Here is a 19767-nt window from a genome sequence, read left to right on the forward strand (position 1 = left end):
ATGTCAGAAAACATCCAGTTATGCCACCATCTCGGTCACTGAAAAAATAAGTTTGTCATGCATAAAGGGGAGTTAAGAGACCATCCAGTTAGCTAGATGCATTATATTTAAGCTAAACGAGTTGGACTGGATTGTTTACCTAAATTTATGTTACGGAAGAAAAGGGATGCGCCTTTAAACATATTTAGTTAAGAGAGATAACCAGAGGATGGGCTGAAGAAAAAAAAACAAAAAAACATTGGTCGTACAAATGATCCTTGATGATCAATTATGAATTGCTGAAAGAAGTACAGCAAGCAGTGAAATATTTGTACATGTTGGGACTACAGATGGCCACTGTGTTTTAGTTAACAGTGTCAGACTCAATGCCTGACTAGAAGCTCTGGTTACACAGATTGATGTTCTCATTCACAATAAATCTGTTTGTGTGTCTGTGTACATGTTATGTGCAACTGTAGACATGGAATCATGATTAAGTGGGGCCCCTACATTGGCTCAAATCCAGGGGCCCACGCAATCCTAAGTCCGGCCCTGCTGGGATGCCAATCTCTACTGTTTTTCTCTACTGTGAAAAACAGTAGAGATGAATGAAAGTGTGCACTAATAAGTTAGCGAATTAAAGCAAAAACTATTTAGTGATCACGAATGTGGTCACTGCTAATATAAGTAAAATATTTGATGTAATTCATGTAGTGTAGCTTGTAGAATGATGTGTGTGGAAGGTGGGAACACTTACAGAGCTTGCAACAGGTTCCCTAAAGCCCATGCTGAGCTCATGACAGAAAATATACAGAAGCAGGCGTTCACATCTCTGCAGACAGAAAAAGACAAAGTTACACGTCTTGTAGTCGTCATGAAGACGTCTTCGATTGATGTTTTGACAGTGCTGACCCGCTGGTCTTCAGGACTCAGGCTCTGATCTCCTTTGATCCTCTTACTTTCATCACAATACTCGATCTCTGGGTCAGCTATACTCCGGCAGAATGTGCAGAGAAATTCACCTCTAAGAGACAAAAAAATAAATCACACAAAGTAGAGCCTTTAGATTGATGTAGTTTACCGAAATATGGCCACAAAGATGAGCTTTCCGAAATGTTACTATGGCAAAACATACAAACGCACAGGATGCACTTACTGTGGGAAGATTTTTATGGTGGGTACGTGACATTTCATGTGGAATACTTTAGGACAGCGGTCGCAGCATAGAAGGTCACCGCCGTTGATACAAACAGCACACCAGTCTTCATTGGGGTCGTCATCTTTCCCACCACCGCCCTGCGCTGCATCATGCGACCCACTTCTTTTGACTACGCTTCCATTGGTGAGTACAGAGCCTGTCTGGCTTGTCGTAGTGTTGGTGGAAGACGACGTGCCGTTCAGTCCAGAGCAAGACGTCTCAGACATGGGCTCCGTTTTGACGCGTTCGCCAACGTCCCTGTAAGCATCTGGCCCTGCGGATGGAACTCCCAGTGGGCTGCTCTCTGGACTGCTCATCTACAGCGACAACACAGAAGGTGCACTTTTTTTTAGAGAAATGTTTTTATGGTGCATAACTTAAACCTGCCTCTTTAACACTGAAACATGCAAGAACATTAAAGCTGGGCAATAAATCTTCTATTTTTTTTCACTCCAGATCTGATTTTAATTGATTTTTTTCTTTCCTCGCTTTCTTTTAAATAATAAAATGACAGGAAATATTTTCAAAAAAGTGGCTTTTACTTCAGTCATCAATTTTGTGAATTCTACGACAGAGTAATGGGGCCAGGCTACGAAAATGTTAAATTAATGTTGTAAAATTACGAGAATATAGTCATACTATTAGCAGAATAAAGATATAGTTGTACCTGAAAAATGTCTAAAAAATACAAGAAAAAAACGCAACGCAAGTAATAACCCGGCCGGAACACGGTGCGCTAAATAAAATATAACTTAATGAAGCTTCGAGACGGATAAATTTTCCTGGAGGAATTTTAACAATCGAGGTACTAGAATCATTCAAGGAATCGTTACAGCCCTAAAATAGACACTTAGCACAATCGATTCAAAGTCCTGCACCTGAAAATAATTTGATGGTGATGTGCTAAAAGATTTAGAGTATAATATCATGTATTATCTCTAAAACGTATCCCAAAGTATAACTTCACAAGATGCTCAATATTCCTCATTTTAATTTGTAGTTATTTTTATTGATGGAGATCTCATAAAATTACCAATTTATTCTCATTAAATGTTTTTAATCTGGTAACAATACGAGGGCATTCTTGTAATATCATGACTTTATTATTGTTAAGAAATTCAAAGATGAAATAAATAGAAGCTGTAACACGTGCTTGTCAAACAAGATAACCGCCTTGGGTGTGCTGACATTTATCGCCCAGCCTTAGTGAAAATATATACAAAAGAATTTTGACCTAATTATCTGACCAGAAACTACATTTCAAACTAAAACATTCATTTCCATCCAGCCTGGGAATGGTTGTCCGTACCATGCAGGCGCTCCTCCCAGCATCTTTGCCTCGCTCAGTCTTCACAGAAGAGGAGCAGCTGTAGTCATCCTCAGTGCAGGGTTCTTTCTTCACCTTCAGCTGCTCTGCAGCCGACCCACCACCTGTCCCCGCTCTGCCAGCAGAGCTAGAACTGAAAACAAACAAAACCCAGGCATCGAAATATCAATGAACCTGATCAAATTCACCATAAAACTCAGACCGCTCTCTTTATGCCAACAGATTATCAGTCCACTAAGGCCCATGTTAAGCTGTAGCTACATAGATTTTTTCCTCTCCAATCAAAACTCTGTAAAACCTATGCTAAACCAGCAGGTGGCCATTTGGATGAAATCAGTCTTATGACATTGTTTACTGTTCCCTCTCCGTTATTTCTTCAGTGTTTCATTCGTAGCTTACTGGAAACGGGGGGCAGGACAAACCGAACATAAATAAACCATAAAAATGCCTGCTGCTGTTTTGGTTTCCACTAGGGCTGCACAATGTTATGAAAACGTAATATTTGATGATATTGATAAATGTTCCAATAACACGATGACCAGCAAAAAATAAACAAATATTTAAAATGTTTGTCTTTCTGCTTTGGGTTTATAGCAATTATAGTTATTCCAGCTACTGGAAGAAAAAAAACCTAACATTTTCATAAACAAGACTGCTATTGAAACAATTCAGCTGTTGTTTATTTTTCTTTTTTTAACAACTTCACATCCTAAAACATTTGTTATACTGGATTAGTGTCACTGAATATATAAAAATGCACAAAGAATGCAAGGTATTTAAATAATTCGATAACATTTATAGCAGTTTTGTCTAAGTTTTTTACCACAAACCTACACAGTGGGCACAATTCAAATTGGGCCTCTATCTCATAGCTTTTAATATTGCTGCAAAATATATTTTGCAGAGATATTAATGTACACAATATCCCAGTCGCTAGTGATCGTCTTAGAGAGCGCAATGCAAAAATGTATATTTTTAAGATTAAAAGAACCTTTTGAAAAGACCTCATAATCAGTCATTTAACATAATTTTCACTAAATTCACATTTCTGTATTAAATATGGCTTCTGTGTTGATCTGATGTAATATTCTAATCTTAAATGTTGTGTTTTCACCAGCTGTAAGCAGAAAATCAATAGAATTAACCAAAAAAGACATCAGTCTGTGTAATTAATCCATATATCATTATTAACATAGAGAACTGATTAAATAAATGAACTTTGCAATAATATGATTATAATAAATAATTTGTAAAACCTAAATTTTACATGTTTTCATAACAATGTGGAAAAATGTGGATAATTTTAAGATTTTTAAGGACTTTGCTGAAACCCTCTTATTAAAATTATATTTATATTCCCACAATCTTGGCAATGTTGCACAAGCGGCAGTTAAAAGTACATGGAAACATGTATATTCAAATTAAAGTAAAACAAATATTTATGAAAAACAGAAAATTAAAAATAAGATACTGCAAAGTATGAGCAAAAGTACAACACAAGCAAAAATATGCTGTATAGTTATTAAAAATGGTATCAGTAGTTTAAAAGAAATGCGCAAAGTATGATATTTTAAAAAAATGTACTGGATTTTTATATTTGTACGTAGAAAACAGCAAGAGATTATTTACAAGAAATACACAAAAACTCTGCAAAAATCAGCAGGCATGAGTAAGCAACAGCAGGAGTGTTATAAGAAGTTAGAAAAACTGCAAATATTAGGAAAGTCATAAACTTACTGAGTAAAAGAAACACCTCCATACTAAAGATATATTTCTTATCTTGTGTTGCTTTGGGCTTCAACATTCTTATAAAAACTACATCATACTGCCAACACTTGGTCTGAATGTTTCTTCCCACAGACAGAATTTCTATGGAATAATCAGGAAACATTTCTCCCTCCGGAGGCTGCAGATGTGAAAAAGTAACACTAAATCCAACTAAAATGCAAATGTTTAAAGGCTGATGGAATACACTTTGCTTAAGGACAGCCTGAAATATTACATTCAGAAAAACCAGAAGAGACATTCATTTCTCCCAGGTGATCCTCTCCAAGTCGCTGCTGCACTGCAGACACCGAGTGCTTTTTTGGCTCTTAGTTTGGCCTTCGGTGACTGATTCTATAAAACAAAGACACCCTTCATCTTTACAAGAATAGTTCTTTGGCTTTTTCTGGACATGTGCCTGTGTTCATCATTCTGCTGCACAATGAAATGCTCTCCCCTGGTCTGACTAAGAGCACTTGAGTGTACCTTGTCTGAGATTATTACTTCCAGCAGGAGTAGAGCCATCAATAAATTTCTGAGTGGCGGCTCTACAAGCAGGAAATGGTGGGAAGTTGTTGGACATACAGAAGAGGAGCTCTTTCTAACTAAGGTGCTGTTCCCTTTTCAGCACGCTTTTAATCTTCTTTGCATGCCGAGAGGAATTGACGGTGGCTTCGACTGTCCATTTATTTCTTTAATTTGGTTGGTTTCTTTTTGCATATTTGAAACACGAAACCTGCTTTTTGTACTTTCATTTGTTCTGCAGCAGTGAGATTATAAAAAAATATATCTTCCCATGTCTCTAACAGAATTTATGCTAATTTAAGACTTTTTAGGACATTTAAAGACTACTATGAATGAAATTAAGGACTTTTGCCAGTTGCAAATAGAGATAAAAGACAATTGTTGTCCAATGTAATTAACATTAAAAATACACCGTAATTTTTAAAACAAATTTAAGACTTTTTAAGGCCTCATGTTTAGATTTAGACATGAATTTAAGAATGAGCAGAAACCCCAAAATACTGTATTGAGCCAACAAGCACATCTACCTACAACTTAAATCCCAGACGAAGACAACTGGTCTTCTTCCCAAGTTATATTTGAAGCTGTGATTTGTTGATGCTTTCTCCATTTCTTTAAACCCCTTTTCATTGCGTCACAAAGCTTCCCGTTGCATTACCTGCCTCTGCTGCCTGTACTTGACGTACTGGAAGGTCGCGCCGGTGTGTGAGCATTGGACAGACCTGCCAGAGGAGAACATGGACTGTGCTGTGATAAAGTTGCAAACTTGACCTTTTCTACCTAAACAGTTCATGGGGGTTTAAAGTATGACTCTCTTTGAGCATGCGAGTACCTGACGATCCAGGAGAAAGGGTCGACAGTCCGGGAGAGGGGTTCATGTCTGTGGAGCCCAGCTGGTGTTGTTGGCTGGCGGAGATGCAACGAGAGAGGAGGTATCCGAGATTGCTGGAACCAGCATCTTCCAGCTGACAACAAAAGTCAGAGTTTAGGAACGTGTCAACAAGTGTGTGTAGATGCAGAGAGTTTGCAACTACGACAGAGTTATATTACAATGGTAGTTGGTGGTTATTCCAACTCCGGGTGAACAAAGATAGACATTTTTACATGACAGACTACATTAAAAAGGTTCAACAAGATTTGGCTAATGAATCAAATAGCATAGCTGCACAATAGAGCAATCAGTGCAATATTACAATAAAGAAGGTCTATTTGACAGCAATATTTGGAAGGCTGTAATATTTGAGGGCCATTACTTAGCATTTCATTCATCAGATTATTACATTTTATTATTATGAAGTAATGTTTTCCTAATGTAATGCAGTACCTAAAAACATCTAGGACACATTTAAGGTAAGTAAAGAGTGTGTTTTGGTTGGGAATGAGCAGATTAAGGTTTTATGAAAATACAAACTTGATGAGTGTAACAGGTTTTATTGAATCATTTTAAAAAAAACAAAGACATTATTAGTTATGTCAAAATCTAGTTGAAACTGATGTGCAACTAAGGCTGTGCAACTACTCAATTAGTCTTTCAGTTTACATTTCTGTTCCAAATGATCACAAAAGCAATTAAATTGACAAAAAAAAGATTGTTATTCATATTTACTTGATTCATTCATCTTCCACTAAAACGCACAGAGGAATTTGATGTAAAACACAAAATACTGACTTTGGTTTTAACTGGACAAATTTGGATTTTTGGGACTTTTCACTTATAAACTGATGTTCACGATGACAAAACGGCGAGAAACAAAAGCCAATTTAATCGCTGCAGATTCCTCTCTAGGTGTGCATGAGGCGAGCTGCTCTGTCAAGGGTCTGGTTACCGTCAGAAAGACGAGTGGGAGCGCAAAGAACGGCTCATTAAAAATCACGTGACATAGATTAAAAACACTAAATTTAAGAAGCAGGAGAATATTGTTTCTGTATGCTTAATCCACTCAAGGGTAAATCTTGCAATCATGTCAAGAAGAAAGGCTGATAATGTTATCATATTTTCTCAAACTCCAATCTATGTGAATCAGTAGAACAATTAAAGACTTTAGCTTTGCACAAGTTAAATTGTCCTCTAGAAATTATCCAAGACCCACATGTTAACAAATTACATCAGCTTTCTAAAACTCAGCAACCCTGAAGCTTTAAAGAACTTGTACTTCTTACTCAATTGATATAAAACATTTGTGTTGTGTTTTAATTACCATTTAAGGATCTTGAATATGTAATTTAAAGTGTTGAAATTAGGGGCGCACTAATTGCAGCTTTACTGCCGATCTGACCCGAGTGCAGCAGTAAACAGATTTCTTATTTTATATAAATACGAAAATAAATATTTTTGCAACCTTTCAAATTAAATAAACATGTTTATTATTACAAAGTGGACAGTAATGACTTAAACAGTGACATGCAAGTGTGCCTGTGTCATCAGAAAATTCTAAGCAATGTTCAGCTTAGCATAATTTTTAGCTAAAACTAATACAGCTGTTTACAATCTATGAAGCCCATTTCTTTAAATGCAAAATCAGACAATGGCGCATGAGAAATAAACTGTTTGCAAGGGAAACGGTATGGTGCATTCCTTTTTAACATTCTAGCCAGCGTCTGTTTTGGTAGCATGCAAAAGATTAATTGCATGAGTAAGAAGGTTTTAATGTAACAATGTTGTAAATGTGAAGTTTGTCAAAATTTGTTGATTTGACTTTATTTTTTTATATGCTTCTTTAGACATTTATTGGTGTTTTAAGTTCTGTAATGTTGCTCTTGGCAGTGGGTGGTTACCATAGTAACCGGTAATTGACAGCTCGTCCCCTTTTTCTGTTGATGTCCGTTACTGTGGGGGCAGAAGCTGCTAGACTGGCGATAACCACCTCCTTGTTTTATTCTTTTCTTAAGAATAAATACGATGAACCTGAATGTATCTGTCGAGGAGTCGGCCTATTGGATCTGAGACGAGCAAAGAAGGGTTACACATGTATGTATCTTATGGCAACAGTGATCGTAAATGTTCAATAAAACACCATCCCTGTTCGTAAGTTACTACTTGGAACGCAAAATAGAATGGAAAGGACAAGGCAGAAGAATAATAGGACATTTTAATGGCATAAACACAGAAAGTGACAACACTAAATTTAGTCAAATGTAGCAGCACATATGTGCAAAATTTAGATGAATTCAAATTTCATTACTTATATATGCGGCCTTTAAGAACACAAATGTCTTAAAATAATAAACAAAAAGCTGTCTAAATATAAACTATACGTGACCTTCTCATTGTGCCACCTATAGTACAGACTGAACATATTCTGGAGTGTAAATGAATGAATGTTCTGAATCCTGATACCTGCCTGGTTTCTCCCACCAACCTACGTCTTTTTCTCTGCAAGTCATAATCTCTCCTTACCTGAGAAGACCCTGCGTCACCGTCCTGCTGCTGGTCTCTGGTCTAATTCTTCCTCCCTGACTCTTTGCTCTTTCTATTGTGGCAATAAAGATTTCTTTTAAATATGTGGAAAGCACAAGTCCTGCACTGAAACTACAGAGGATTGGATTTATTCCTAGTATTAAATAACCAGCAAACATAGGTAACAACAACATCAGTTGTTCTTCCAGCTTAACATGATATACCGGCATGGATTAACTAGCCATCATTTAGATGACATTATCTGCAGGCAGCAGCATTACTCAGCTTTCAGGGTTTTTTTGCTGGCTCTGGCTGGTTTGCACATTGTGCAGCACTGCTCAGCAGGATTTAAAACAAAACAACTTAAAACATTTTTTTAAAAAGTGTCCCGAGTTTCAAGTTTCCTTGTAGTGCAAAAAAAAAAAAAAAAATCACCAAATGCAGCAGCTTGGAGGCTACTTAAATGTAAGTGAGGTTGGTGGAAAGGATCGTTGTCACATGGATCGGCCGATTGCCCAAATTTAAAGAAATCGGGGTTGATACGATCGATGGGTCCACCCCTCGGGGAAATATTATCTAAACCATGTGAATGGACACTTTTTTTAGAAATCCTGAAAATTGGTTGCAATATTAAAAACAAAGAAATGCCATGTTGTCTAGACAGAATAGATGCAGTACATTTCTAATACGGTGATTAACAAGGATGATCACACAGAGGTGGAAGTTTATCACAATATTTTGTGCCCTTTCCTGTGATAATGACAAAGTGCTTTAAAACCTATTAAGAAGGAACAACTTACTAATTGTTAATAGTTGCATGAAGTAGTGCACTTGTATCACTTAATGCACAACTGTATTTAATTGCATTTTTCAAGATATTGATATTTAAGAGCTATAGATGTAAGAATTTGTTGTGCGAAATAGTGGGACCGCTAGGCCGCTAGCGGTCGCATCAATAATGTAAGGTCCCAATAATGTAAGCACTCAAATTGTTCACATTATTACACCTGCAAATGCTTGAATACAGCTGGATAAAGCCATGTCTTGCTAAAGTGTTTTGACAAATCAAACTTTGGTTTTAAAAATTTTAATTTAAAATATGCACACCTGGATGGGCGGTATCTCAGGGAGGCAGGGCAGGTTCTCAGGATTAGTGACGGAGGGGATGAGTTCGATGGGACCAATTATGGGGCTGGCAGGGCCGCGGTGTGCGTGGGCCCCGGCCATGCTGGCACTGGTCGGACTCGTGGGACTGGCGTTATGCAGGGACGCCACTGGAAAGGGGCCAGCGTGTCCGGGGTTGGAATGCTGCACAAAGACGGAGAGAGAAAAATGGAGGGCAAGGACACACAAAAAAAGAAAAAAGTAAAATAAGATATACGGAAAAACAAATGGGAGGAGAAGAACGGTTGGGAACATTAAAGAGAAGCTCACTCTTAAAAAAAACAACAAACAACTATTCATAATGTGCCTTAGAAACAACACGACTTCATGAACATGCAGGTGATCAACCACACATGCTGCACAAGACACATGAATGACAAAGAAGGAAAAAAGTGCCAAACCCCTGATTGGAGTAAGAAACGAAACCTTTGGTGGCTCATCTCAGATTCTAAAGACATCTGGACACAGAAAAAAAAGGGGGCTGGATATAGTGGAGGTTTCTATTGCCTCGTCTCACATGTACAAAAAAAACAAACAGCACATTTCCATGTCTGCAAAGTGGTGAAGATCTAACAGCATTGATAAGAACTCCCTGTATTCTGAGGATGAGCATGCATCCTAAATGCACTATCAAAGCATATACATGCTCAACCTAAAACTGATTGACTTTACCTGTAATCTTACAAAAAACGTAGCTTTTTATTTTATTATCAGCCAGTAGCTTTTTAGGAAAATTCCTTAAGTTAAAATTCACAAAGAGCTAAGAAATCTTTTCGGATAAGACTTTTAGAAACTGTCGTTGGCTTGTCTATATTTATTCATCATCAATACATCGAAAACAAGAGGGAAGATCAGAAGACGCCCATCAGTCTGGAAATAGCTTGGCTATGTTTGACCAAACAATATTTTTAGTAGGCTCTTTAAAAAAAAAAAAAAAATTTGTACCAAAAGAGTGAAAATGTGTTATTTTAATCCGGGTTATAGTTACAGATCATTCCATTACTACTAGACATGGAATGATGTATTTAGGGATCACAGATTAAAATCAGCCTGACTTTATTCTGACATTTGATGAATTGAACACTCAGAGTTTAAGTATCTAGTTTTTCTGACATTTTTGCTTTGAAATGTCTCTTTTTTTGTGCATTTAAGAGCTTTGATCTTCAATTTTACCACTTCTTCAGCTAAACAAATTATTCTTCTTGGAAGGATTTTTTAAAAAGTGGAATTAAATCTTTTCCAGCTAAACTTTTTGGAGTATCTTTATCTAAACAAGAACCACAGCAGACCACAACAAAACAAACACAAATTGACCAAACTTTAATGTTACTAAAGATTGTTTAATTATACTGAATTAACAATGGATAGTTAAGCCTATGTATAACTAAAGCTATGCATAGTGGATTTTTATGTAAAATCCACCTAAAATGAGTTCCTGGCTCTTTAGATCAGCCTCATCTATCATATCTCTACAATATCTGCAAATGTATCAGAATAGAGAACATGCACACTCATTCTGACACAATTCTAATGTGTGTGTGCGTATACTGACCTGTCTTTGTAACTGAGACTGCATCATAGGGGCATACTGCTGTCCGTTATGTCTGGGCTGAGCTGTGGGCATCCGGCCTTGTGGTGGACCAGCCAGACGCATATGATGGGAGGAGGGGTACATAGAAGGGTTGGTCCCACCATTGATAGCTCCAGTTCTTTGTAGCTGCTGCATGCTGATGAGCCTTGGAGGCTAGTCAGAAAGAACACACACACAAATATAAATTGATCATAATAGGTCATCTTCCGTGAAAAAGTCTATGATCGGTGATCGTCGATCACATAAACCGATCACCTGAATCTCACTTTGTAGCCTGCGCGGGCAGCTCATCTGCTCTTTCCTACTGCACAAGAGCCAGAACTAAACAATTATCCATCCTCTCAGGAAGTTTTGATTTAGTAACTCAAGATTGTTTATTTTGATGCAATCGGCTTTGCATCGGCAATTTGACTTTTCCCGTTTTCTTGGTATTATTTGATATAATCAGTGTTATCAGATTCCAACTGATCAGTGTCACCAAGTGTGCAGAAGTTTCTGACCTTGCAGCCTTATAAAAATACTGTTTGACAACATCTGGAAACGAAGTTCGAGCTGCTTAGCCTCCATCATAGGCTATCGCTTCACAATCTAGTGAATTAAAATGAAGAGGGAAGGTATCTGAATAAACCTGAAGTAAAGAGAACAGAAAACAAATGGGCATTTTCTAAGTTGAATAAATGTTATTGGTACGCATACCACAATATACCACATTAAGTTTAAACTTGTTTAGAGATTATTCCAGGATTGATAAAATTATCAGAAATCACAGTCCCCTAAAAACTGGAGACAAACTGATAAAACGCTACAAATACATGACTTCAAACAAAAGACAGCATTTTAACAAACAGTATAAAAAAATAGTCACCTTCTATTACTGTCACGTTCACCATACCTGCTGCTGAACCAAAGGCGGGCCGCCTGGCCTGGGATGCTGCTGGGACATTTGGGAGGCTATACGCATTTGTTGCTGAATCTGCTGCTGCTGTTGTTGTTGCTGCTGCTGTTGCTGCTGCTGATGCTGTTGATGTTTTTGCTGTGCGTATGCAGCCTGTTGCATGTGTTGCAGCCTGAGCTGAGCCAGGTTGATCTGCCCTGGATGTTTGCCGGGGTGACTTTGGCCTGGTGAAATGGCCGGTCCGCCTACCATCACACTGGGAGGTTGTGGAACTGGAGGAGGTTTTTCAATAACCAAATTACCTATGATTTAAAAAACAAGCAAACAAAAAAAACCCCCCAAAAACAAACCATTACTTACCATAATTTAAAAATAGGAAACACTGTAAAAACAGTTGTGAAAGTAAAAATTTTTTTTACATTATTTTGAGAAATGCCACCTTAAAAGCAATGACTCAAAACAAAAACAATTTTTAAAAATTACTCATAAACTTTTTTTTTTTTTTAAAAAGGGACTTTTAGAATGTTTTACTCACCTAAATTAACAACATTTTTAGCCCAAAAAGTTGGGTCACAGAAGAACCTTACAACTCCATTGGACTGTGGGGCTGGCTCCAGTCTCGCCTTGAAGAGCTGTCGAAGCTGGTACATGATCTACATCCATTCGCACAAATAGAGTAAGGTTATTACATTAATAATTATGTCTAAAAGAGACCAACTAAAATCTTATTCTGTTATTTTTAGAACACGTCACAACGAAATCCACCATTAAGTCAACTCATTTGGGTGGTCTCTTATGCTAAAGGATTAAATCTACACCACATCTAAAAAGGAAACACTAAGCTAATGTTGTGGCCCTAGTATGTTCCTCTATGCCCACCTAGAGGTTATAAACTGTTGTTAAGCGCAACCTGCCAACCTTGATCTTACGCAACTTAAGTGTTGTTAAAAAGTTAACAAGTTAACCAATAGAAACTGGGATCTTCTTCAAGTAAAATTCATTAGTGTGTGTGTTAATGGTTTTGATAGAAACTACTTGGGTTAGCATGTTCCCTGAGTGAATAAGTGAGTCTTATGAGAAACATACCGGCCTCTTGCTATAGAGCAATGCAGTGCTGCTGCCAGAAGTGATGGCCCAGTTGCAGAAGTTGAGCACATGGTGGATCTGTTGAGCCAGCTGGGTGGTGTCCTTATGCTGACCCATCAGCCTCAAGCTCCTCTCTTTGTTCACGCTCTGAATAAACATGGGGATTTGGTTAGCATTGCCAGAAAAGAATCAGTGAATTAAAAAGCTAAAAGTTGCCTCCTAAATGATTCCAAACCACATTGCATCTTGCCATGTAAGGAGGGCATTTGAATGTTTGTGTTTTGCAATAAAAAGAAACAGAATGAATCTGAACTAAAACCATAAAAAGAAAAACATCCAACAATTTTCAGCTGCTTAGGTTGAAAATATGGAAGGAGTTCAATGACAAACAACTGAATATTAACACATAAAAAAGTATCAATGCTAGCATGAAGATTCTGACATGTGAAAGGAAGCAGTTCAGACAGGTTTTCTGTCAATCAGATATTTTGAGTTTATGATTTTGGTGACATAACACAAGTAAAGCTTGAAATTACCAGATCAGATCATTTTATTTGAAGGGGTGTGCATAAGACGGACATGACACTGTCATAAGCATGACACAACACCTGTCATGAACATGAAGGAGTCTTCAATAACATTTATGACTGTTGTCATTATGTGTCATTCGGTAAATAATAAAGCTTCTAATGCAAAGCTAATATTTAAAATGCCTTTCCTATGACAACTTGTCATTAACCAAGACATTATTGTCTTGGTCCAAGACTTTTTAGACATTTTCAATCTGTCCCTGTTTGCCTACGGTCTTCCATCATCAAGCCGGAAGCTGTGACTGACTTAAATGACTACCACCCAGTTGCACTAACCCCAGTCATTATGCGGTGCTTTGAGAGGATAATCCTAAAACACATTAAGGATAACCTTCCTGCTGGTCTAGAGAGGCACCAGTTTGCCTATAGGAGGAACCGGACCACAGAGAATGCTGTCTCCATTGCACTACACACAGCCCTGACTCATTCCATTCCATTTTTTAATAATTTCTCCAACAGTTTATCTTTTTCCTCAAAGCTGCTTGGCAATTGCCCTGTAGCCCTTTCCAGCCTTGTGGAGGCAATTTTGTCTCTGGTGCCTTTGGACAGCTCTTTGGTCTTAGCCATGGTTGGATTCTTACTGATTGTGTGGGGGTGGACAGGAGTCTTTATGCAGCTAACGACCTCAAACAGGTGCTTCTAATTTAGAATAATAAGTGGAGTGGAGGTGGGCTTTTTAGAGGCAGGCTAACAGATCTTTGAGGGCCAGAATTTTTGCTGATTGGCAGGTGTTCAAATACTTATTTGCAGCAGTATAAGACAAATAAATTAAAAATTCATAGATTGTGATTTCCGGATCTTTTTTAGATTATGTTTCTCACAGTGGACATGCACCTAAGATGAAAATTTCAGACCCCTCCATGATTTCTAAGTGGGAGAAATTCCGAAGTCGCAGGGTGTTACTTATACGTATTTTCCTCACTGTAGATATCATGGCTGTCAAAGTCAAGCTGACCTACTTCCCTCACCGTTTTTAATTTAAATAAAACTTTTTCCTGGTCTTGCTATCTAATTGTGGTAGTGTTGACAAATTACTATCAAAGCACTGCGACCCTTTTTCTTTTATACGTCACCCATACATGTAAGATATAGCCTCCTTTGTTGACAATTTGACAGCTAAAACAAATGGTAATCATCGGTTTTTTGCCCTGCAGCAGGAAAATGGAGGTGTGAGATCTTGTGCATGTGATGTGTACATGATGGGCACAAGATAGTATATGGTGTGCATGAGAACGGTTTTTTTTTTTCTTTTTTCTTCATTGTCCCTTAAGGGGCTCTGGAGTTTAAGGTTCTGATGTAATAAAAAATGCAAAACAACAAAAAGCTCCAAAAAATATATCAGATGTAAATTAAATATTAACTTCAAACGTAAATGAAAAAGCATCTTCCTTCAAAGTGCAAAACTTTTGTATTTTCACCCAGGCTTCTATCGCAGCACTGTCATTAAATCTCACGACTGTCAGCTGTGTTCTATTTAGATTTTAGCATTTAGAAATAGTGATTCTTAAGTTTAAAATAAGTTTCAATACAGTCTTACCTCTAACTGCTGAAGTAACGCTTTGCCCTTTTTGTTGATTTCATTTATAAGAGTGAATACAGCAATCTTGATCTCATGTTCCACTTTTCTATGAGTCTCACCCAGTTCTTTTAACCTGTATTAAGTAAAACCCAAATAAACAAAAACACAACAAAACACACACAAATTAATTCCACTCAAATACAAGTCAAATACAAAACTGTTCAGAAATTGTGCAAAATAGATGAAGCACAGAGAAACCTGAACCCACCTGTTTTGCAATTGAGACACAGAGTAATGGACATAGTTCTTTTTTTCCTGTAGTTTGGCCATGTTGGCTTCGATGATTCCTTTATGGTTCTGGAAAGCTTCTTCCAGGAACTGGTACCTGATAGAAGACAGAACAAACCCAAGTCACGATCAGGTTCAATTAACTAAATTAACTTCTGATGGCCTGTACATACTCTGCAGGTACTGAATTATTCTTATTTTCAGGGTTTAGAGAAAAAAAGGCTGTTTTCCCACCATCTTGGTTTACCAGAAGTTCTGTATTTGGCTTGTTTGTAAGTTAAACAAAATGTGTTTTAGCAACCTCGCATAAATAAATTCATTTGTCAGCGCTTGTGTGGTATTTACAGTCCTTAAAGGTTACATGTCACCAGAAGTAAACAGATATGGACATGAGTCCAAAAATGAGTCAAGGTTTTGTAGAGAAATATTCATAAATTCATTTTCTGGAAGGAGTGTAATAATAATAATAATAATAATAATAATAATAATAATAATAATAATAATAATAATAATAAACTTAAGAGGGTTTCATGATTCCATGAAACAAACAATGCTATAGTTAAGTTTGATTTTCTCAACTATTTCACACTTAGTTTTTCTAGTGAATTTGCACGTTTTTCATTTCTATGGGGTAGAAAGACACGATGCCGTAGGAACATAATGCTTATGCATCCCCTTTCCGCACATTTAACACAGTAAAAACAAAATGGGGCTGCAACTAACGATTATTTTAGTAATTATGGAATTGTTTTTTTTTTTGGAGGAAAGAAATCTGCTTTACTAGCTACAAAACAGATGTGTGCAAGAGCGTTGACCTACCTGTGCTCCTTGTGCTCCAGAAGCTGACAGTCCCGACACGTTAGAGTGTCGCATGTCTCGCAGAAAAGTTTCAGAGGTTCCTGCCTGTGGATGGGACAGAAAACTGGCCTCTGTCCTGTCGTGACAGAATCTGTTGAAACAATGGAGGGAAGAAATTTAATAACAAAAAAAAACACATATCAAAGAACAACATTTAAATTTTTTAACAGCTGCTAAACGCGTCGCCTGATTGCACCAAACCAGACATGGCACAGAAGGAACACAAAAAATGAATAATATGGGCATCCGTTTTGTTTGCTGCGTCATTTGTGTAGGGGTGAGCATGTCTATCATTTATCGTGATACATTTCTTATGACAAGAATTTTAATTTATTGTTGTCTCAATAAATTCCGATTAATGATGTTCAAAACCCCCAAAACTGTCCGTATTTTCGGGAGTGTTATTTTACTATTTTACCCACATTTTGTTCAATGAGAGTATCAAAAAGCCAATAAACTTGATCATATGATTAGATGCAGTTACTGTGTGTTGCAGTATAGTGACACAAATCACTTCTTCATGTGACTGTTGTCCTAAGGAAATACAGGCATGATTTTTTTTCAAGAGTATTTGTGTTTGTGTGGCTGCAAATGCTGTGTCATACAGTCAAAGTTTTTTAGTTACTTAAAAAAGTAGTGGTAATAAATTGTTCTTATTGTCAATTGTCATTATCACAATAGTGCTGCAAAATATTGTGATAAAATTTTAAGTCCATATTGCCCAACCCTACTTTTATGGCAGGTTAGCGCCTTCCTCTCACAATAATGACATACTGTAGTTTGACTGAAAGATAAGTTGGGATTCACAAAATGTTACACTTCCTCATTTCTTCTCCATTTTGATGTCTCCACTTTCATTTTTGATTTGTCATTACTAGTATTGCTTCCATTCAGAACAAACATGTAGATCAATAGAAAATATTGATTAAAATCTAAATGTGTCTGAGGTATGAATAATTTTAAGCATAACTGTGTGCAAGAATAATTTAAGATATAATGACTAAGTCTTTAGGTTTTTTTTTCCCAAGTCAAAGTTGAAAACGGTATCAACATATATAAAAAAATTTTAAAACCCATTGTTGAAGTCCCACCAATATGTTTTGTCATATTTATTTACAGAATGATCTTATAGGCTCAGCCATCAAACCAAGAATCCAAACGGGAAAAATAAATAAATAAATAAAAAATCTAATTCTGGTTCAACCCTCGAGGGTTTTCATAATAATCCGCTCTCCAATAACCATGACAACATTATTTGTAGTGTCCAATAAATACTACCCAAAAGATTTTCCATCTCAGGCTTTGGGAGTTTAGCTTCTGACTCTTAAGTGTTCTTACCAGACGCAGCATCAGCATCTTCCTTTGTACGGATTTTGTGGTCTTTGGTAATTTTCACTCTCTGATGGGCCTCCACGCAGGTTTTACACAACCATTCGCCACACTCAACACAAAAGCCTACTGTCCCAGCGTTGTCTTCACAACTTGTGCACACCTTAGAAATACAGAAGCAGAGAAAGAGAGAAACGCAAATAAGCGTCACAGCTCGTTTGGAAGACAGCTGAAAAGAATTGAAGCATTCAAGTTGGGCAAAAACGACTGTTTGCAATACCTGTGCAGCTTTTTCATCAGATGTGCTGGTAGCTTCCGTCGTGTCTTTGACAAAGTAATTGTCGATGATGTCACTTTGCTTGTAGTCCTGGTGGCAAACCGAACACCGCATGACATTTACTAGAAAGAAAGCGAAAACACGGGGTTAAAAATCAAACGACTGGGGCTCATATTCACCCGCTAGGATTTATTGCTAAGATTTTTGAAGCAAAGCAGCAGGCAGGCAGAACCGCATGGAAACCGATAACCTGACTTAATTCAATCGCTGCTGCTTCAAACAAAAAAATCCTTCATCTGACGTTTTTTCTGGATTTCCATAATTTCCTTTTGTTGAACTGCTTCTAATGAAAACTCCTGGTGCAGTGGGGAAGGCCCGCTTATTCATGGGAGCTAATCAACTTAACTTCGATTTCCCGAAAATTCTATCTCATCGCCCCATGGCATTTTTATTAGAATATTAAATCACGCGGCCCATAAAAAAAAAACGAAAGAAAAAAACAATGTCAGCTTCGCTTAATCGCTTTATTCAACTTCTTTAATAAAATTAGAGGAATCGGAGCTGCAGTTACTGGCGCCAACGAATAATTAGTTTAGCGTTTTAACTTTGCCACCCAATTCCATCTGAGCAAGATAAACTTAAGCCGTTTTAAAATAATGCAAAAGAAATATTTTGCTCCTACTCTACCTCATAAACCAATAACCGACCATCCCAACTCCCCCAAACCTCCTGAAAAAAAGAAGAAAAAAAAAGGCCGGCCGTCTGTGGTAAGAACTAGTTCTGGCCAGTTTGAACTGGCTTACACTGGCTTGATCAGCACACAGCCGGTTTGTGTGAGCGCCAGCTGCATGGGTCCCCATGTGTGGTTAGTGGTGGAAGCAGCTGGACTGGGTTTAGGCTTAACCTCCCCCCCCACACACACACATATACACAGACATGCACAAATATGTAAATAAACACATATGTGCCACCCATATGGGACCCTTAAAATGTAGATCTCCATCACATTTGAAAATGTTGCTCAAAATAACTTTCTCCAAACAGGACATGGGTTGTGTTTACTTTAATTGAATAAATAAAATACACACACACTAGAAATAGTTTGTTGGATTAAATTGGGGCAACTGATTGCCCCAGGTTGTGTCCTGGTGACGTTAGTTTTAGATGCCATACCTGGCATAAGAACAAGCTGCATGCAACACTGGTCTACGGAGCTAAATCCGGGCCATAAGAGATGACCCATTAGGATCTTCCACAGATGACGGGTATTACAGCTCGCCATTGTTTTGGTATTCCTGGCCACTTTTTATTTAACTAAAACATGGAGACCACACAGTTTAGCTTCGGCTTTTATTTAAAACCCATTTGGGAAAAGCTTGAAATAAAGTGCCATGGGCTCCTTAATGTTGAACAAAGCTATATTTTTTATTTTACATAGCACATGAAAAAGGAACAGAACCGCAACATTACCACACACAACTAAAGCACTGATTGATTTGTCCAACTTTATATTTTTGTTTTTCAATCAACATCTCTGACAATCTCATTAGGGCTGACACGATTAATCGGATTAATCGTGAACTGTTTATTGAAATAATCGCCAACTAATTTAGTAATTGACGGTAAATTTGTCCAAATAGCCACTGCAATAAACAATAATATTGCCGTTTTGAGTCAATTTTCAAGCTATTAATTATGTTTTTAATTATTAATTATGTTTATGCTATTAACAAGCAGTATATTGTTAATGGCATAATTATGCAAGTTTACCCTCTCAAAGAGAAATAAACTTTCATTTTGAAAAGAACAATTAAAACTGGAACTGGTAGATCTTTTAAATATCCAAAATAAAACATGACAACCAAAAACAATGAAAGTGAAATAAAAACCACACATTGACCTGTCACAATAACAAATTTTGCTGGGCGATTAATTGTCCCAGACATTATTGCGATATACAATAATATTGTCATTTTGAGA

General features: G+C 37.2%; 2 protein-coding genes across 2 annotated transcripts in view; one reads left to right on the top strand and one right to left on the bottom strand.

The window, feature by feature from the left end:
* bcas2 (BCAS2 pre-mRNA processing factor) overlaps positions 1 to 19767 on the top strand; it is a 624479-nt gene that overhangs the window by 588540 nt on the left and 16172 nt on the right. The window lies entirely within an intron of this gene.
* The window catches only part of trim33 (tripartite motif containing 33), a 31287-nt gene that overhangs the window by 5834 nt on the left and 5686 nt on the right, over positions 1 to 19767 (bottom strand). The window contains 16 exon segments of the mRNA XM_028012736.1: positions 737 to 811; positions 892 to 1003; positions 1136 to 1494; positions 2487 to 2637; positions 5452 to 5515; positions 5626 to 5758; positions 9298 to 9498; positions 10907 to 11098; positions 11838 to 12142; positions 12376 to 12493; positions 12927 to 13073; positions 15054 to 15168; positions 15304 to 15420; positions 16143 to 16272; positions 17520 to 17673; positions 17791 to 17909. Coding sequence (XP_027868537.1) covers positions 737 to 811; positions 892 to 1003; positions 1136 to 1494; positions 2487 to 2637; positions 5452 to 5515; positions 5626 to 5758; positions 9298 to 9498; positions 10907 to 11098; positions 11838 to 12142; positions 12376 to 12493; positions 12927 to 13073; positions 15054 to 15168; positions 15304 to 15420; positions 16143 to 16272; positions 17520 to 17673; positions 17791 to 17909 — 2492 coding nt within the window.

This window comes from Xiphophorus couchianus, chromosome 1 (assembly GCF_001444195.1).
Source record: "Xiphophorus couchianus chromosome 1, X_couchianus-1.0, whole genome shotgun sequence".
Classification (NCBI taxonomy): Eukaryota; Metazoa; Chordata; class Actinopteri; order Cyprinodontiformes; family Poeciliidae; genus Xiphophorus; species Xiphophorus couchianus.